Source organism: Mesocricetus auratus, unplaced genomic scaffold (genome assembly GCF_017639785.1).
Source record: "Mesocricetus auratus isolate SY011 unplaced genomic scaffold, BCM_Maur_2.0 Super-Scaffold_100009, whole genome shotgun sequence".
Lineage (NCBI taxonomy): Eukaryota > Metazoa > Chordata > Mammalia > Rodentia > Cricetidae > Mesocricetus > Mesocricetus auratus.
In genome coordinates, this window is record NW_024429193.1 from 19,967,140 (window position 1) to 19,987,254 (window position 20,115).

Sequence of the window (20,115 nt, forward strand, 5' to 3'; positions counted from 1 at the left end):
TCTAGATTTTAGCACACAGTGTTCTTTGAGGTGAATTTATTTTAGATGCTTGTAATTTTCTCTTCCCATAGTTGAATGTTCCATATCTTTTCATTATACTAAAGGAGCAAACAGAATGTTTTCCTTTGACTCATAATAACTTAGTCATGGAGTGATTATCTTTTCTTTGTGATGTGTGTATGTGGGAAGGATAGTATAAAAGCAAGGCGGTTTTCTACAGTGATTTCTGAAAGCTTTCAGAATATTTTTGCATACGTTTGCATTTGAAAAGTTTGATCTAAGACCTGATTACTCTAATGCAAACTAAAAATTAGTCCCTGTGTGAGCTAATGACTAGTAATTCTATAAAACTTCTGTTCTTGACTTCAGAGTTCTTAATGAGTTTGCTATTGTATGCAAGGCCCTAGGTACTAGGAAAAATTGATGAGAGAATTTCTAAAATATAAGATAGTTTCTTGAGTTCAGTGGGAAGTAATTACATAATTATGACATCAATAAAGGTAGCTCATTTACAGGATCATTCTTGCTCCCTCCTGTAACAATTTATCCATTACTCTTTTCATGTTTTTTGTCAGAATATATTCATTATTTTGTGTGCCTTTTTCATTTCTTTAATTGTAAATACTTAAGGGCATGGATACAGTTCTTTTTGTTTACCATTAATTGTATGCTGTAATACAGTAGTTGGTAATTGGTAGTCTAAGTAAGCTACCTGGAACTCTGCTATCTAGCCCAGGGTGGACTCGGATTCTCTATCTTCCTGCCTCCCCCTCTATTTTGCTGAGGTTACAGTTGTGTGTCGCTATGCTCTGCTCTAGGTAATTTGTTTCATTTGTTTTGTTTTTTAGAAAAGGTCTCATTTATCCCAGGCCTGCCTAGAACTTGTTATGTAGCCAAAGATGGCCTTGAACTTCTAGTTTCTGTGCCTCCATTTCCAGAGGGATGGGATCTAAGCATGCTGCAACCACACCCAGTTTCTGCAGTGCTGGGGATCAAACCCAGGACCTCCGGCATGCTAGGCAAGCTCTCTGCCAACTGACGTATATTCCCAGCCCCTAGTTTGGTGTTTTGTTGTTTGCTTGCTTTTAAGATAGAGTATTTACGCCGGGCGGTGGTGGCGCACGCCTTTAATCCCAGCACTCAGGAGGCAGAGGCAGGCAAATCTCTGAGTTCGAGGCCGGTCTGGACCCACAGCCTCCAAAACAATACAGAGAAACCCTGTCTCGTAAAAACAAAAAACAAAAACAAAACAAAACAAACAAACAAAAAGATAGAGTATTTACTCTGTAGCTCTGGCTGACCCTTAACTCACTAAATAGACTGTGCTTGCCCTGAAGTCACAGAAACCTGCCTTCCTCTGTCTCCCGTGTTTTGAGATTAAAAGGCGGGAGCTGCCTGTATTCGTAAATAACACTGGTTATAAAGCACTGGACCAAGAGTCTGATTTAACTCACAATTTTAAGGATTTTAAAATTCACGAATTTGAAGAATCAGTATCACAGAAGGAATGACGACATGTTACCTGTGTCTTGATTAATAATAGGTACTGTGTGGTAAACTCTTGACCTTTCCATTCTACTTCATTTTTCTTCAAATCCGGGACAATTCCAGCCATTTTGCGTTTTGCCACTCTGGTACAGCAGAGGCACTGGCCAGCTACTTGGGAAGAAATCACCTGGTACAGCATGCTGCCTTTCAAACCTAGGGTCTTTTGCTATGTTTTAGTCAGTCTTTGTGTCACTTGGCCTAAATAACTTGAGGGAGGAAGGGAACATTTTGGCTCCCAGTGGCAGATGTGTTTGTACATAGTCTTTGGTTCTTAGATCTGGATCCATGGTAAGAGTAAACATCTCAGTGGCAGGAATGTGCAACAGAAAGCAGCTTACTGTATGGAAGCCCAGAAGCAGAGACACTGCCTGTGCTGGCAGCCCCTCCCCCCTTATTCTGTTTAGGCCTCCTGCTTGTCAGATGGTACCACCCCTGCCTGAACGGTCAGTTTGGGTCTTCTCTGGAAATGTCTTCCCAGGTACACAGAGAGGTAGATGGGCTTTTCTCATCTCACAGACACTTCCCAGTCCAGTCAAATGATGAATTACCTATTTCGGCTTCTTATGTATTCCCTGTAAAATACACCCTTCTTCTTTCTACTTGGAATGCGTGTTGCCATCCTTACAGAAGTGGGTGAAGTCCTTGCTGTGTAAGCACAAGGACCTGAGATCAGACCGGCAGCAGCCACATAAAAAGCTGGACATTGTCACATGGCTGCTAGTTCTGGGGCCAGTGAGAGACCCTGTCTGAAACAATAATAGGAACTATGACAGGGTAGCTCAGTGGATAAGGGACTTGCAGCTAAGCCTAATGACATGAGTTCAGTTCCCAGAAGCCACATGTTTGAAGGTGAGAATCCACTCCCTCAGGGTTGCTCTGGTCTCCACCTGTGTGCTACGGCAGGGCATGGGCACGTGCAATAAGAGTCAATGCAAACCGCATCTTAGAAAGTAAGGTGGTGGCATTACCCCCACAGTGAGGGAGGCTCTCAGCCTGGACTCTTATGCGAGGGCCTAGGCCCTGCCCTGGATGAAATGACAGACTCTGCAGATTTGCCCTATGGAAGGCCTCACCCTCCCTGGGGAGCAGAGTAGGGATTGGGTGGAGGGCTGGAGGAGTTAGTGGGGATGAGGGAGAGGAGGGGAGGGAGAGGGAGCTAGGACTGACATGTGAAGCAAGCTTGTTTCTAATTTAAATGAAAAAAGAGATAAGCCAAGTGGTGGTGGCTCATGCCTTTAATCCCAGCACCGTGGAGGCAGAGGCAGGCAGCGAATCTCTGTGAGGCCTGGCTCCACTGACAGCCTCCAAAACAATACAGAGAAACCCTGTCTTGTAAAACAAAAACAAAAAAAGACATAAAAAAGGAAAATAAGGTGGTGAAGCAGTTGGGGAAGACACCCTGGTATCAGGCACTGGCCTCCAGAAGTGCCCTCACTGGCAAGCACACTTGCACACATCTGTGAGCACACCCTCAGCTCAGAAATTTTCCATGATGTTTATGAAGTTCTGATAGCTTCTCTCTGTACTTCATACATAAACCTCCAAGGTACTGTGAATATGTTAAGTAATTTATAAAATTATATCTTTTTCACACTTAATACGTAGCTTTCTGATGGTGGCTTATATCCTCTTTATCTTACATTTTCACTGTAAGAGGGACTTAGTAAAAATATATTTTCCCACTCCCATGTCTGACAGCTGGAAAACAATTACAGTGTGTGTATTCAGTGCTAGGAATAAGCCGGGAGAAGGAATAATGAATTTAAAATATAGTGCACTTCAGCTAGATGGGAAGAGCGTCTCAAACAATGGAAGGAGGATATAGAAGATCACGGTGGTGGGAAAATCTAGTCCAGTAAGAAACTTAGAAGATTAGTGTGGCCAGAAAAAAAGGGCCTTTGGGGGGGGCAGGAAGTGGAAGCTGGGAGTTGTCTAAGGGATTAAGTTATGAAAGGACCTTGAGGGCATCCAAGACGGTTGTAAAAGTATCTTAGACAAATGCTAAGACATGGAAGTAAAGTAAGTAGAAGCTGAGGTGACAGTTTGAGGGCAGATTGGATGATGACCACAAAGAAGACTTCTAATGAGGTCCTGGGCATGATTTTGTGATGGACTGTCCAAAGAGCAGAATTGGATCATTAAGGGCAGGAAATGTGATGACACACATTAAGCTATTCATGCAGATTCAAAGGTCCAGGTTGGAAGCCACAATCATAAGGAAGAGACAATCTTAAAGATGATAGAATATCAGTGATGAGAATACAGCAAGCATAATATCATTGGGTGGTAGAGGTTGAAGAGAGAGGAGCTGCTTTTGAGAAAATCCAGGAGACAGACTAACTTGGGCTTTGTAAAAACTACATTTATTTGTTTCCTGTTCAGATATGCATGCACCATGGCACACATGTAGAAGTCAGAGGACGTTTGAGTTTGTTCTCTCTTGTGCACCATATGGTTCTTGTGGGTGGAACTTGGGTCGTCAGGTGTGGTAGCAAGTGTTTTACCCACTGAGCCATCTTGCCAGCCCATCCCGGTTGTTTTTAAGTTATGGAAATGCAACTCAGTTTCCACACAGTGAGTCTTGGATTAATAAATGAAGAAGACAGAGTTTAGGATGTCTTCATGGGAGTACTTAGAGGAAAGTTGAGGGCAGAATTGGGCTAAAAGTGAAGAGGAGAAGGTTGACTCCAGGAGTATCTAGGTTCTTACAGTCATGAAGAGTTCAAGGGAGTACAATGAAAAAAAGGGTTCTGAAAGGATAACCATGACCATGTGTACTCCCTTGTGTTGCTAGTGTGGAGGTCTGAAGTAGGTTCCTCTGTTTACTTTAATGGTAGCAGATTTGTTACGACAGCACGTTTACACTATGTTTACCTGATCTTGTCTCGTCTCAGAATGGTGAGTTTCATCTGTCTAGTCAGATGTATACAAACGTCAGCGTTTTACCAAGTAATTCTTCGGCCACACTAAAATTGTTTTATTTTTTAATATTCAGATGGCTATAATATACATTATTTCTTCTTCTATCTTCCCTTCTCTAATGTTTAGTTCCCTTTGTCCCCCTACACCTTGTTTGCTCTGAATAATGAGCATGACTATAAAAATCTAGGAACCACAAATGAGAGAAAACATAGTGTTTGTCGTCCTGAGTATGGCTTAATTGTCATACTACGATCATCTCCAGTTGCATCCTTTCTCCTGGAACAGGTGACATGATATTGTTCTTTACGGGTGAAAAACAATGCCACTATGTATATATTGCCACATTTGCCTAATCCTTTCTTTGGTTATTAGACACCTCAGTTGGTTCTGTAACAGCTGTTGTGAATGGTACCACGGTAAAGCAGTATTGTGTAAGTGTTACATGATAGGCTGGGCCAAACTCCAGTCCCAGTACTCAGCAGCAAGTGTTTAATCTACTACACCGTCTCCCAGCCCTTTGAGTAGTATTTCCCCATCTTTTTAAAAGTAAATTTTATTTGAATTAGAAACAATCATATTTTACATATCAATCCCAGTTCCCTCTCCCTCCTATCCTCTCATGCCCCCACTGATCCCCCATCCCATCCCCCATCCACTTCCCAGGGAGGGTGGGAACCTTCCTTGAGGGATCATCAAAATCTGTCAAGTCATTTGGGGCAGGGTCTAGGCCTTCCCCTGAGTATCTAGGCTAAGAAGAGTTTCCTTCCATGGGAAAAGAGCTCCCAAAGTCTGTTTGTGCACTATGGATACATCCTGGTTCTACTGCCAGAGGCCCCATAGACTGCCCAGTGCTCCTAGCTGACAGCCACATTCAGGAGACCTGGGGTAGTCCTATGTTGGTTCCCCAGCTGTCATGAGTTCCCCTTTGTTCAGGTCAGCTGTTTCTGTGGGTTTTCCCAGCATAGTCTTGACCCCTTTGTTTGTCCCTCCTCTCTCTCTAAAACTGGATTCCAGGAGTTTGGCTCTGTACCTGGCTGTGGATCTCTGTTTCTGCTTCCATCAGCCACTGGATGAAGGCTCTAGGATGGCATTTAAGGTAGTCATCATTCTCATTATAGGGGAAGGGCATTTAAGGTAGCCTCCCCACTGTTGTTAGGGCCCTAGTTGAAGTCATCTTTGTGGATCTCCGTACAATTCCCTAGTGCCAGATTTCTCTTTTACACCTATAGTGGCTCCCTTTACTGATGTCTCTTTTCTTGCTCTCCTCTATTCCTCTCCCACTCAATCTTCCTGATTCTTCATAGTCTCCTCCTCTTCTCCCCTTTCTCCTCCCTCCCTCCCCCCTGCTCCCATGTCCCTTTCCACTTCACTGAGGCACCTTGTACGTCTTTCTTACAGTCCTCCTTGTTTCCTAGCTTCTCTGGAGGTATGGATTGTAGGCTGGTAGTATGAAACTGCAGAGTTATCCAACGCATTTCACCAACACATTAACGCCATAGCAGTCAAGGTCCCTTATCTTGAGACACTTAGTCTGTTGGACCACAGCCAAGCAGGTCCCTCAAGGACTCAAGCTCCAGGGATGCGCAGGGGGCTGAGGGTACCATGGCTTTAACGGGGCAGGGACCCTCCTCCCAGCTCTACTCTCAAACTGGGCCAACCCACGGTGTTCTCAGTCTGTCCCAATGCCTTCCCACCCCATCCCCAATCTTGCTTGCCTCTGTCCCCTCCTAAACCACAATGGCTGAGGAACCAGCCACCATCTCTTACCTAGAGTTCTTGTTTATATCTTAGATGGTAAGTAGAGCATTTATCTCTTTTTTAACTTTCCCCAAAATTACAGTAATATCAGTGTTCATTGATTTACTTTAAACAAAGTCTTCTTACATACCTTATTATTTTTTTGTTTCCCCTGGAAATGGGAGTAAACATTTTATCACTGACTTACAATAATAGTGTGAAATACTACTCCCTTCAATGTTTTCCTTGAATTACTCATTTTCAGATCCCATAATCTTGTTAAGCTTACCATAAGTATTACTAAATTAGGAACTTGAAGAGTCTTGCAGATGGCAGGGTTCTATAGCTTTGTTTACTTCCCTCTAGGGTATCAGACCGTAGAATGCAGATAGATTCTCATCTGAAAAAATACACCTAAATTCTGTGAGTCTGCAGTGAGGAAACCCACTTTTCTTATGGGGACCATTTCTTCAGTAATTACTTTCACCTTTAAGATGAACAGTTAGTTATGACCTCTGCTTTTCTACAGTTGTTAGCACCTCGAGGTCTTACTTATGAATAAATGCCTTTTGTCATTTTACTGTACAACTTTCGATGTTTAGCAGTCTTTTTTTGTTTGTTTGTTTTGTGGGGTTTTTTTTGTTTGTTTTATGTTTTTTTTCTTTTGAAACAGGGTTTCTCTGTATTGCTTGGAGCCTGTCCTGTAACTTGCTCTGTAGACCAGGCTGGCCTCAAACTCACAGAGCTCCGCCTGCCTCTGCCTCTCGAGTGCTGGGATTAAAGGTGTACAGCACCACCTCCCAGCTAGATGTTAGCAATCTTTTATGACCTAGTTTGTGATGACTTTAAAGAGCTAAAACCTGCACACAAGTGTAACACACCACACACACACACACACACACACACACACACACACACACACACACAGCCTGTTTGAAGTAATGACAAGACTATCAAAATCATTTGTAATTTTATAAAATGAATCTCACAGCTTAATCATTTAGTAAAACCCATTTCTAACAATGGTGTTACATCAATGGTTTTTTGTTTTTTGTTCTATTATTTCTTTATATGGAGAGAGAGAGGAGTGTGTGTGTATGTTTATTCATGCTACATAGATAGTATTGGTTACATAAGGGAATTTTTATACAAGTATATAATGTACTTTGAGTATTATTCCCTTTCTTATGATTATACATACCCCTTGCATCTCTGCCCTTTTGTTTAAGACTCACTGGGAAAGGTTTTCATGAAGGGATTGCCATTGTAACCATTTCTTAGTACCTTTAAAGACCATTTTAAGGATGCTCACAGATACCTGAGGACATAAAGGTAAGGACATTGAGAGCGGGGCAGGGGCTTCGTTGAAGCTGTTTAATTGGATGTGGTGGCACATAGCCTAAATCTCAGGCAGAGGCAGGCAGATCTTAGTGAGTTCAAAGCTAGTTAGTTTCAGGCCAGTTAGGATGACATAGAAGAAGACCCCATATGGAAAAACAACATCAACTTCATGTTTATTAGACACTGACATTCAGTGACATACTGCATTTTGTTATATTTTATGGCAAGAGAAAATTATAAGTCAAGTATTTAAATTCTGAACCTGTGTGGAAATCTATTACATAGATTATCTATTATGTACTATATTCCTAAATGCTTGATTTCTTTCTCATCCAGCCGTTCTGTGGGTTACTTGGATTGTGGTTGTGGGGAGTGTTATAGTGAGAGGTTTGTACTGTTTGGTTGTATCATTCTCTTGCCCTGATATTCAGCTGTGATACCCAAATAATCTTTAAGTTATAGTTAAAATGAACCATGCGTGGATAACATGCAGTTAATATTTGCCTCCATACACATGTGCCTGGGCCTCACATCCAGTCGGATGCTGTCTTATGCCAGATTCCTGCTGTTATCCTAGCTTGAACAGATGGTGGGCTAGGTCCCTGGGGCTGTCTGACCCAGTGTTTTCATCTGTAGATCTTCTGTAGCAGTTGTCAGAAAACAAAGCATTGTTACGTAGTAAAATGACTTCACTAATTTCTGGCTTGGTGGAGGGAATATGTAATCTTAACTATCATTCAGTACATAAAAAATTATATGAGGTATAGGTTTTGCTCATAATCACTATTTCCAAGTTACTATACCTTTATAGGAAATCATAAAAATACATAAAATTATATTGGTATAGCTCTAAGAATTTACAAAGGATGTAGAAAAAATAAAACCATTCCTGTTCCAATTGATACTGTTGAAACCAACACTAAAACTAAGTTGTTCTGTAGTTTACAGATTAAGAAAACTCCCTCTTTAGTGTGACTAGAGGTAGACAAAATGGTATTATAGTGCATTGTGAAGATTGAAACAAGGTAAGAGCAGCTTATATAGCAAAAGGTAATTTCTATAAATGTTTCAATGTATACGAGACTAACTTTTATTACAGATAGGGAATGTTCTTGAATAATTTGTCATTTGCATGCTTGCATTACAGAATTTCATGGAAGTCCTGCCCCCTTTTCTTTTTTCAGACATGGAAACAAGTGAAAAAATACAAGGAAATGGAATACTTCAGTTGTTTGCAAATCTGTTGACGCCACAGTCTTCCTGCACAGCCAAAGTAGCCAACATCATAGCAGAAGTAGCCAAAAATGGTGAGGTTTCCCCAGAATTTTTTGCTCAGAACATCTTCGGTTTTATACCTTACTAGTTAGCATGCTTTATTAATTTCTGTTTGGTTTCATGATCAGACTTGTTCTACTTCTCTTTTCTTTTACTTTATGCTACTGTTTTAGATGACTCTAGTTGAGTTACTTCATATATTTCTACCTGTTCAGAGTAGAATAAAGGGTAACTACTATTTGTCTCTGTTGTTTGTCAGTTTAGGTGTAAGAGATTTTAGTACCACTTACTCGTTCATCTTATCACAGGGAGTTTGATTTTCTACTGCATGTTGGTTTGTGTTGTACCTACAAGTTTTGCATGTTTTGAATTGACAATTGATAGCAACAGTGCAGTTGGGATGTATATTATGTTTTTTACTCTTGCTTTTAATAGAAAACAATTATGCATTGCATTCCCTACTGCAAACACTATGGGTAAGAACAATGATAATATAAATTATGTAATACTTAATTCATCCCATTGTGTTATTTATATCCAGTGACAGATTCTTAGGAAGAATTAAGCCAAAAATATATTTACATAATTTTAATTTAATCAGTTTTAGCAAATACCACATAAGTAAAACAACCTTTAAGCATAAGGGGAAACTCTAGTAATTGTAGTAATACTTAGTATGTTTCAGTTGGACAGAATCTGATATTATATCTTTGATTCTAAAGTTTCATAGATCAGTGCTTTTACAAGAAATTTAAAGTTTCCTGATTTCATTTGAGTAATTACCATGCTAATTGATTTTGCAAAGAACTAATGCCCGGGTTCGTAAGGCACCATACACTTACATACTGGCACAAAGCACTTTGCTTAGTCCAGGCTCATCAGAGTGCCTTTCAGGTATCAGTGAGCTTCTGTACCAGTAAATCAAGTTTGATTGGTTACTGAGAACTGACTGTCTGTGATTTACACGCCATGATCTAAGATACTGGCCTGGGTACTTAAACCAGCCTGTTTATCACAAAGCAGCTTGGGTTTTTAAGATAAGTAACTTATTTTTAATTTCATCAATTCAGAAGGCAGGCTTCATTTTTATATAAGTCCTCTTTTGTATTATAACATTCATTCAGTATACTAACAACAGTTCTGCTAGCAGAGGTTTCTTGTAGAGGTTCTGTGGAGAATAGTAGCTGTGTCCTAAAGACAGAATCGCATGTTTACCATTAGCACCCTCAGTCAGGCTAATAAAAGGCACATCACTCTACCAGTGGGAATAAATGGGACACATTTGGATGTTTATTGCTTAATTAACCTCATTAAAAAATATTGAGTGGCTGAGAAAATGGAGTAGACTTTTAAAGGTTGGTTTTTTTTGACATTTCTTTAGAACACAACAGCATATACATTGGGCTTATATTTCTTATTAGAACCTTAACAATTTGAACCACAGAAAAATGAGATTGGAGGTGATTTTTTTCATTGCTATGCAGATTATGTAGCTAAAGGAAGAAATATTAGCATATAACTCATAGGTTCAGATTTAACATAAAATGTGCTTAAATTTTATTTGCATATAAAAGAATGTGAATATTGATCTACTCAGCTATGTTCAAAATTCAATGAGACATTCAAGCTTGATATGGAGTATAGTAATAATTATAGCAGTAGACATTTAGACCTTTTAAATAAATTATTCCAGTGGATGATAGACTTAAAGCAGATTTGAAGCAATAGAGAAATAAGCAAGACAGATATTCTAGGACTATTTCTTTCCCTTAAAGTTGGCTTTGTGCCTTGGTAGATTGCTCAGCAGGTGAAGTACATGCTGCACACATGTGAGGGCCAGAGTTAGGTCCCTAGACCCCATGTGTAAACTGGGCCTGCAATCCCAGCACTCTCGGGGCAGAGATGGGAGTCCTAGAGCTACCTCGATAGCTAGACTAGCAAGAATCCATGAAGTCCAGAATCTGTGAGAGACCCAGTATTGGCAAATAAACTAGAAACCTAGTAAGAAGATACCCAATGTCAACTCAGGCCTCTGCATACATGCATGTGAACACTCTTGTGTACTCATGGCACACACATGCAGTAAATACTAAAAACCAGTGTTGTCTATTATACCTAATAGAACCCGTAATTCTCAACATTAGCCACTGTTATGTGCTTACATTTGTGTGTTATATACATTTTTCCAAATTCTTATAGTTTATCTGCTTAACAAGTACTCTAGGTGGTTCTGATGAGTGTAAGGTTAAGAACCAAGTCTTGGCCCAAAGTAATACAGAATTAATGGCAGGAATCAACATTATGCTTTTTCTTCCCATATCAAACTTTCTGCCAGAATGCTCATAGCATTAATAATAAATAGATTCAGGCATTGCCCTACTAGAAATGTGGGAGTTTTTTTTATTTAGTGTTGTAGTTTAATGTATTTTAAATTTGTCCTTCATTCCACATCAGATGTGTGTTTGTTTTAATGTGAAATATGCTTGCCCTAGAAACAGCACTTTAAAACACTGGGCCGGGTGTGGGGGCCAACTACTATGTTGTCTAGTAGCTAAAACTTACCTTGACACTTAAAGTATTGGAACCTTAGCCCATGACTGCAAGAATAGCCATCGGCATTAACTTTAGAGATAAGAGTGTGTGTATCAAAACAGAAGCTTGTCATCCTTTTTTATTCCTGCCTTACTGTTTTTGTATAAAGCTAGGAGGTAGGACGGAAGGTAATTAGAAAATCCGAACTGGTGGTGGAGCAGTATTTAAGAGTCCCAGGCATTAAGGCATACTCTAGCACTCCTTGTATTTGGCCTGTGCGCTTTGGGTTAGTACTTAATTCCTTCAGGTAGTTGAAAATGAGAAAGGTATACACAGATCTCATTTTCAAATATTTGATAAATATATATGTACAATTTATAAATCTGTGTATATACAAAGAAATTATTTTGTGGTTTTCATCTTATCCCATACTTTATGATAATACTAAATAAATATGTAGTTGAAATAAGGTTGGCAAAGAAAAAGTTAAAAAAAAAAACTGTGAATAATTTTACTAAACCAAAGGTGCAAAGAGGTGAGGAACCACGTTGTTTTCTAGTTTTGTTAACAGTGAGCTAAATCAATGCCTCTGAATCAGATTCCTGTTTTGAAGTCCACACATAAGGCAACAAGAAAATAAATGAATAAAATCTGTTTATAGACATGCGGACATATGTATAGATGTGTAGTGGTTTCTACTTTCTATCGTTCTACTAACTTGTACTCAGTCATGCTGTCTTTTTTGCCCTCCTTGTGCAATGCTCTTATAGTCTCCATTTTCTGGAGTTCAAATTGACTAGAGCCTCAGACCTTTTATTATTTTGTCACCGTTGCTCTGTTGAGCAGATCTGTCAAAGCAGCCTCTCCATTAGTGCTCTATAGGCTGGATGTGTACGGACATAGTTATGTGTATGGTGGGTACCTCTTTGAAATTAGATGACCATCATAGCCATTCTGAAGCTCCTCCAGTATCATAATCATGGTATTTAAAACATTCTCCTAAGTTCTGAAGTTGTATATTTGCGCATGTGCAAACACACACACACAGACACAGACAGACAGACAGACACACACACACACACATACACACACACACACACACACAGAGATGGATGGAGGGAGGGAAGGAGGACAGGTTGGATATTTAAAATTAGCTAAGGAGTGCTACCCATCTTCAATCAAAAAAGGTTTTTAGGAGTTTACTCTCTTCAGAGGCTGGCAAGCTGTCTTTATGGTGACTGAAAATTGGCATCTATAGCAGCTTTGTTTTATCTGTGTGCTGCCTAATAAAAGCAGCCAGAATGTTTTGCAACTTTCTGTAATTATTTATTTCCCTTCATTTTACAAACACGTATGTACTATAGAGTCCAGGTTTTGTAAAATTGGTATCCGATAAACAGTTAGCAAACAGGAGCAAAGGGAATCATAATTCCTTGATGTTTGCATTCTTTGAAGGCATTAACAAAACCACAATGTAACAGAGGTACCATTTTGGAATTAATTATACCATTTTAAAAGTTTATATTTAAAAAGTATTCAATGAAAACTCTACTGTCATAAGCTAGGTATAGCTTGGTGAGAAAGAAATGAACAGCTGTCTTTAATTGGTTGCATGTTAATTTAACAGTTGAAATCTATAAATATTTCCGAAATAAGCATTAATGAGAAAGGAAGCCCATAAGAATTGGGTGTTGTTGTCTCCCTAGTTCATGGGTGGATATAATGTAATTCCCCTTTCTCACCATATCATAGGATATTGTGCATTATTAAAATTGTCCATGATAAATTTAGAGGTTAGCTTTTGAAGTAGAAAGTAATCTTAACCGTGGGAGTTTAAATCGCATGATGGTTTCAAGGATGTAACGATAAGGGATACAGTAGGGATGGAATACTTCAGCAGGGGGTCTGCCTCTGTCTGTCACTCACAGCTATCTTTGAGAATTTTTAAGTTAAGGAAAAGAGAAAGATTGCTATGAGGATATGCATGGGCTGTATGGAACAAAAACAGACTAAGGAGTGGACCCTCCTAAAAGTGGGCGTGAAACGTTGGTTATTTTCTAGTAAGCTAAACTTTACCATGAAGAATTAGCTCTTTGTTTATTCATCGGAGCATTCTGATACTAAGTGTGAAGTCTAAAAGAACAACTTGAGTACTGGCTTTTGAAGAATTTTCATCAACTGCCTTTCTTTATTACCTTTAAATTATGTTTTCTAACTATTACTGTGATGGTATCACTGAGAGTCAATAAGCAGACAATAATAAATATAAAGATAAGGGGGAAAATTAATTTGAATGACAAGAAAGCATAACATTTGCTGGTTAGGCCTGTAAAAGCATGCATAGAGCAACAACAAAGATGAGTGGTACATAAAACAGATGTTAATAAAGAGTAAGAATGAAGATGAAAGCCGGGCGGTGGTGGCGCACGCCTTTAATCCCAGCACTCGGGAGGCAGAGACAGGCGGATCTCTGTGAGTGTGAGGCCAGCCTGGTCTACAGGGCGAGTTCCAGGACAGGTTCCAAAGGTACAGAGAGAAACCCTGTCTCGTTAAAAAAAAAAAAAAAAAAAAGATGAGGAATTCAGGATTCTTCTAGGCCTTCACAATTGAATAAGACCTATTAAAATAACTCATTGGAACATTTAAAATTTTTGACTTTGAACTTTTAAGAGACCATATGGAGATAAATTGGACTATTTGGTAACTTAGTTTATAGCTTATCCTTTAATTATCATACTCTTTGAAAGAGCATTGCCATCACATACTAAAACTCATCCGTTACTCTCAGAAGATAATGTCAGCTGTAATGAAAAATACCACTGGTTTATGGCCGAAGCTACCAACATTGGGTATGATACTCCTACTCATTTTTGTATAGTATTTACTTCTTTCATTGGGCATATAAATAGGGTTGTAGCATGGTACGTTTGAACAGAAATGTGCCCTTCAAATAGTTAAGCACTTTGAACATTTCAATAGTATATGTTGATTTTATTAGGGGAGATAATATATGTAAGATATGTGTCTTTCAAATTCTAATGAAATATTCTCTCCTTTTCAGAATTTATGCGAGTTCCATGTGTAGATGCCGGATTGATTTCACCGCTGGTGCAGCTGTTAAATAGCAAAGACCAGGAAGTGCTGCTTCAAACGGGCAGGGCACTAGGAAACATATGCTACGATAGCCGTAAGTGTTAAGACTGGGGACACTTCTGTGACTTCTTAAGAATCAGGATTTGTCAAATCAGTTTCAATTTGGTGTGTGACTGCTTATGTAGCAGAACTGGTGGAAAATTGGGTCATCATACTCTTAACTAAGAAGTTATAGGGAGTAAATTACCCTGCTTTCTTTTTTCTACCTGTTTTCACAAGAGATATTTCCTAAGTATATTGCTAAAACTGAGACCTTTAAGTTTAACAAAAGTCCACTTATAGATCTTTAAATTGGGTCTTAGGAAATATTATCTAAATTAAAATACTTACGGAAAGTTTTAATTTCTAAATCTGTCCAAATAAAGTTTTAATTAATTGCCATTCATAAAAGCCATCGTCTCAAAAACTAGATCAGCCCACTGCATTCGCATTGGCTCCATTCCAGTTTCTTATTGCATCACTGCCATCCCAACTTGCCACCTTCTGGAACGCGGTTCTAGTCAGTAAGCAAGAATTTGTATGTCTGTTTATTGCAAACATACTGCAATTTCTGCGTCTCGTTTCACATATACACAGAAAACTTCTGGGTATAAAGCTGGATGTGGTGACAAACACTTTTAATCCCAGCACTCCAGAGGCAGAGGCAGGAGGTTCATGAGTTCAAGGCCAGCCTGGGCTATATCACAAGAACTTAACCTCAACAGACAAAACCACAGACTTTTAGTGAATTCAAATTAACTAGGCATATCTCAGTTTTCCCTGGATTTTTATTTTCCAAGACAGACACCACATACTTACTCAAATTTATACCACCTGCAAATTGAGTTATATTTGTACAACAGGGATAATTTTACCACGTTTTCCCTATTGAGTCCACACCTCATCTGAGTTGTATTTTGCTGTGAACACTAAATATTTAGCTCTTTCTTTTTATATCAGACAGTGCTTTAAAATGTGGTATATATCTAGGAAGCAGATAGTGTTAGAGCATATGCATTATTTATGATAGAGCAAAAAGAAACTCCAGTTATCAGCTATAATTGTTGTGTAGCAATAACGTCACCTTATTCTTGATCATTGCTCCTTACTGAGAATAACGTCCAGGACAGTATTAACGTCAAATTCAGCTTCATTTTCCAATCCCTGTGATGCAGTATAAAGTTTCATGTGTTCTGCTCTGTTCTTATTTTCTGTATCTTAAGATATTCACTGTATTTACAAAGCAGTAGTTCTTCATATCTGTAATTTTGCATCTTGGCGGGGGCAGCAACCACAGAGACAGCTGACCTGAGCGAGTGGGAGTTTACAGACTATGGACTGACAGCTTGGGAACCTGCATGGGACCAAACTAGGCCCTCTGAATGTGGGTGACAGTTATGTGACTTGATCTGTTGGGGGTCCCTGGCAGTGACACCAGGACCTGTCCCAGGTGCATGAACTGGCTTTTTGGAGCCCATTCCCTGTGGAGGGATATCTTGCTCAGCCTGGATACAGCGGGGAGGCCTTGGTGCTACCTCAACTTGGTACACAAGGCTTTGTTGACTCCCCAAGGAAGGCCTTACTGCTTCTGAGGAGTGGGGGGGGGGGCAGGAAAAGGGGAGGGAGGAAGAACTGGGGTTGGTATGTAAAATGAAAGATACATTTTTTATATTAAAAAGTAATATATGTTCTGCTCAATTCTTATTCTCTGTATTTCCTTCCTTCCTTCCTTCCTTCCTTCCTTCCTTCCTTCCTTCCTTCCTTCCTTCCTTCCCTCCCTCCCTCCCTCCCTCCCTCCCTCCCTCCCTCCCTCCCTCCCTCCCTCCCTCCCTCCCCGCTCCCTCCGGCTTTGGAGGCTGTCCTGGAAAACTAGCTCTTGTAGACCAGGCTGGTATCAAGAACTCACAGAGATCTGCCTGCCTCTGCCCCCCGAGTGCTGGGATTAAAGGCGTGCGCCACCACCACCCAGCTTATTCTCTCTATCTTAATATATTTTAGCTGCATTTACAAAAATTTTCATCATGTGTGTGTGTGTGTGCGTGTGTGTGTGTGTGTGTGTGTTTTACTCAGTGTCATAGATTGTGATCTCAGCTCTCAAAAATTATTCATTTAAATAAAAATTATTTTTATCAATACTTATAAAGATAAGCTGTGCACAGTGGTAGTTACAGAATGGTTGTATGCACTTGCAGAGTACTATGTGTTATGGTTTGCATTCTTGTTCTTTTGTGTTTGCTGAAGAATTTGAAGCTACCAAAAGTATTTAAATATTATTCAGCTTATTAATCTTAATTAACGTTTCTTCTCCAAACATGGGAATTATTTCCTCTTATGAGTCTTTTGTCATGGAGTTTCGCTTTGTAATGACGAAATGGAAGACAACACAGGGATCTCTCGCCTGATTCTCCTATGGTTTTCATGGACACACAGTCATTTATCTCCTGTTATTGTAAAGAACCTTGAAGTCAGAGTGAGGAATGTCAAGATATAAGGCTATAGCTTGATGAAACTGAAGTTCACTATGATAGCATTTACAGTCTGTTGCTTTGTCTTATGAAATATAGAGTATAAAGTTTTACTGGCATGCTTCAGGCTGCAATGTTAATGTTTTTTATTTATATAGAAACATTTGTAACTACTTCATCCTTTAAGGACTTTAGTGGAACATAGTGACTTTAAGCCATAGTTTTCATTTCTCAGCATTGGCTAAGGAAAATAAAGCTAGTGGTCTTAAAAATTAATATTCATAAGTGATTTGGTACTGTACATCATATGACAAAAATGTATTTATTGCACTGTTACTTTAAATTAATATTTATTAATACTCGTATTTTAAATTAATATCAACTTCTTAGTGTTTTATCCAGAATTATTCTAAAAAATTAGACTTTATACTTAAATTCCAAGATATGAAAGTATAAATTCAGTACTATTCAGTGAGTAGTATGTACTTGAAATGAATTTATCATTTATTTTGTGATAATTGGGATTTTAAGAAACCTGAAAAGCTTACCTGAAAAAGACTGTACTGACTTCAGTTTTATCTAATGAGCCATTCCCTCCTTTATCAAGAAAGTGATGCTTTTTTTTTAGAGAACAGAAAATATTGCCTCTTAGTAAATTTAAGAGACATGCTTCTTCAAAGTACAGCATGTTTTAAAGTTCACACTTGTTTTTACCAATTAACGATGTCAGATTGATGAGGTGAATTGTGTTAGAGTGCTCCAGCTGAATTCTTTTTGTGTGGTTTTTATTCAGGGTGATAGTAGGTGCAGTAGGTAGTAAACCAGCATTTACAGGGGTTACTGTAAGCAAGTCACTATTGGCGAAACAAATTGAGAAATCTGTGTGTATGTGATAGATGCTTGCTAACACATCTTTAGCTGTTTATTTGAAAGAAATAACCACTAAATTCATGGAACTCTTAACAAAGAAGTAGGTCAGACTTCAGTTTTAGTAACGGCCTTGTCAGTTCCCATTATAGGTATTCTTCCTAACAGAAGAAAATGTCCTTATATAATCCCCACACCAAAAAAACAGACTGACACATCTACCAAACGCATGAAGTAGGGCTTTATTGCTGATGAACTTTTTGAATCCATCTTCTTTTTGTAAGTGGAGATGAAAAAATTGACTGGCTGTGGGAACATTTCTCATTTAATATTGTTGAGTTTGTTTCCTTCCATATAACCTTCAAGGCATTTATTTCATTATGAATTCCTCTTTCAACACATCCAAATAGACTTTTGGTACAAATAACATTTTAAAATTCATATGCCAGACTAACTATTAGCTTTACCAGAGTAGCCATTTTTGAGAAGTTTGACATCTTTCAAAGAAGACAGAAAAATTGTATTTCAGTTTGGAAAAAAAATCAATAAAGCTGTATATATGGTAGAACCTGCTCAGGAATGTTATTTTAAACAGGAAAGTAGTGTTACCTCTCAGAAATGCTTATCCTGTGTGCACATACCCTTTAGGGCTGATATTTAAAACCCAAGAGTATGATTTCGTTACTTGATGCGTGTTTTGTCTCATTCCCTATTTTTATTGATTCTTAAAATTTATATAGGACTGCAAACATTGAAAATTTCTGATATGATTGAGTGTTCCTAAAAGGCCCATAGTGATGTCTCATCTGCATTTGTCATTCTCGGGGGTATGTTGGTTAATGGAGACTTGAGTTTCTGTTTGTTGATATTACCGCTTGAGTTTAGGGAATAGCATTTGGTATGCTACTTAAAAGATATGAATAGGGGCTAGCAGAGAATGATGGCATAAAATTAAATACTTTTTATATAAAGGGCAATATTAACACATTAATCAAAATTTAAAATTAAACAAATATGCTACTTATAGTAACAAAGCATTATATAATTCTATTATCAGAATAATATACATATCTAAGAGTCTTACATGATGTACTGTATCACTTACACAAAAAATGATAGTCCTAGTTCCTGAATGAATAAAATAGTCAAAATGAGTTAGTAATCAGATTTGTCAAAGTGTTTGTGAAGTAACATAAATACTATTTAATCGACTTCAAGTATACAAAAGAATAGTCAAATACACACATGTACTCATTTGTATGTTAGTGATTCTTAATGTGTTACATGATTGATTGATGTATGGGTGGGGGCGCGTTATGTTGCAGGCACATGAATATGCAGGCGTAGACGTTGAATGTTTTTCTCTACCTGGATCTTGATTGCCTTGAGACAGGTTCTCTTCCTGAACCAAAAACCTGCTCTCTGGACTAGACTTGCTAGGCAGTGAGCTGCCAGGATCCAGCTGTCTCCATCCCACAATGCCAGGGTCACAGACAACTTTTTACAAGGGCCTTGGGGATTGGAACTCATGTCCTCATGCTTGCAGAGCAAGCACTCTTGCTTACTAAGCCACTCCCCAGCCCCACTCTTATATATATATATATATATATATATATATATATATATATATATATATATATATATATATTAATATAAGCGTCAAATAATCTAGTTTTAACTTCAAGTGCCAAGAAATAATAGCTAACAATGCTTTATGCTGAAAGTTAGTTAGATTGATGTAGGATAGAGATTCTTTGAATTGTGCAGGTAACCAATATTTGCAGCAGCTTTGTTAAATATGATTGTTTATGCTGGCACTTGGAAGTATTTCACTGATCAATTAAATTATTTGGTTACGCTGTTAGAGGGTTTTGTTGCCTTTTTTCTTTAGTGTTTAGTTTTAGAATTTATTGAATTACCAGATAGTAGCATAAAAATAATAATTCTTCAACTTTAATCATTCTGTTTTATCTTAAAATTCAACTTGCTATCAAAGTATATCACTTATAGAAGAATGAATAACTCTTTTGTAATGAAATGTTTAGATTTTATTATGACTGTTATCACATGACAGTACTAAATAAAAATGTCCCATTTGGATGAAAGTAGATGCTATCTTATAGTCCTTGCAAGCTCTAAAAAAACATGGATGAAAAAGACCATGCTGTAAATATAGTAGAGAAAATAACGTGGACAAAAGCAGACCCCTTGAGGTGATGAGAATACATAGGAAGGATGTGGCTTTTTACCACTGTGATGATAAGAATATGCATTCCAGCTGTTTTTAAATAGGTCC

The 20,115-nt window shown here is 38.4% G+C and overlaps 1 protein-coding gene across 4 annotated transcripts in view; it reads left to right on the forward strand.

The window, feature by feature from the left end:
• Positions 1-20,115, forward strand: part of Rap1gds1 (Rap1 GTPase-GDP dissociation stimulator 1) — a 120,487-nt gene that overhangs the window by 43,302 nt on the left and 57,070 nt on the right. For all 4 annotated transcript variants that reach the window (XM_040751715.1, XM_040751714.1, XM_040751717.1 and 1 more), the window contains exons 3-4: positions 8,733-8,855; positions 14,417-14,542. In XM_040751715.1, the coding sequence (XP_040607649.1) occupies positions 8,733-8,855; positions 14,417-14,542 (249 nt within the window). The remainder of the gene's footprint in view (positions 1-8,732; positions 8,856-14,416; positions 14,543-20,115) is intronic.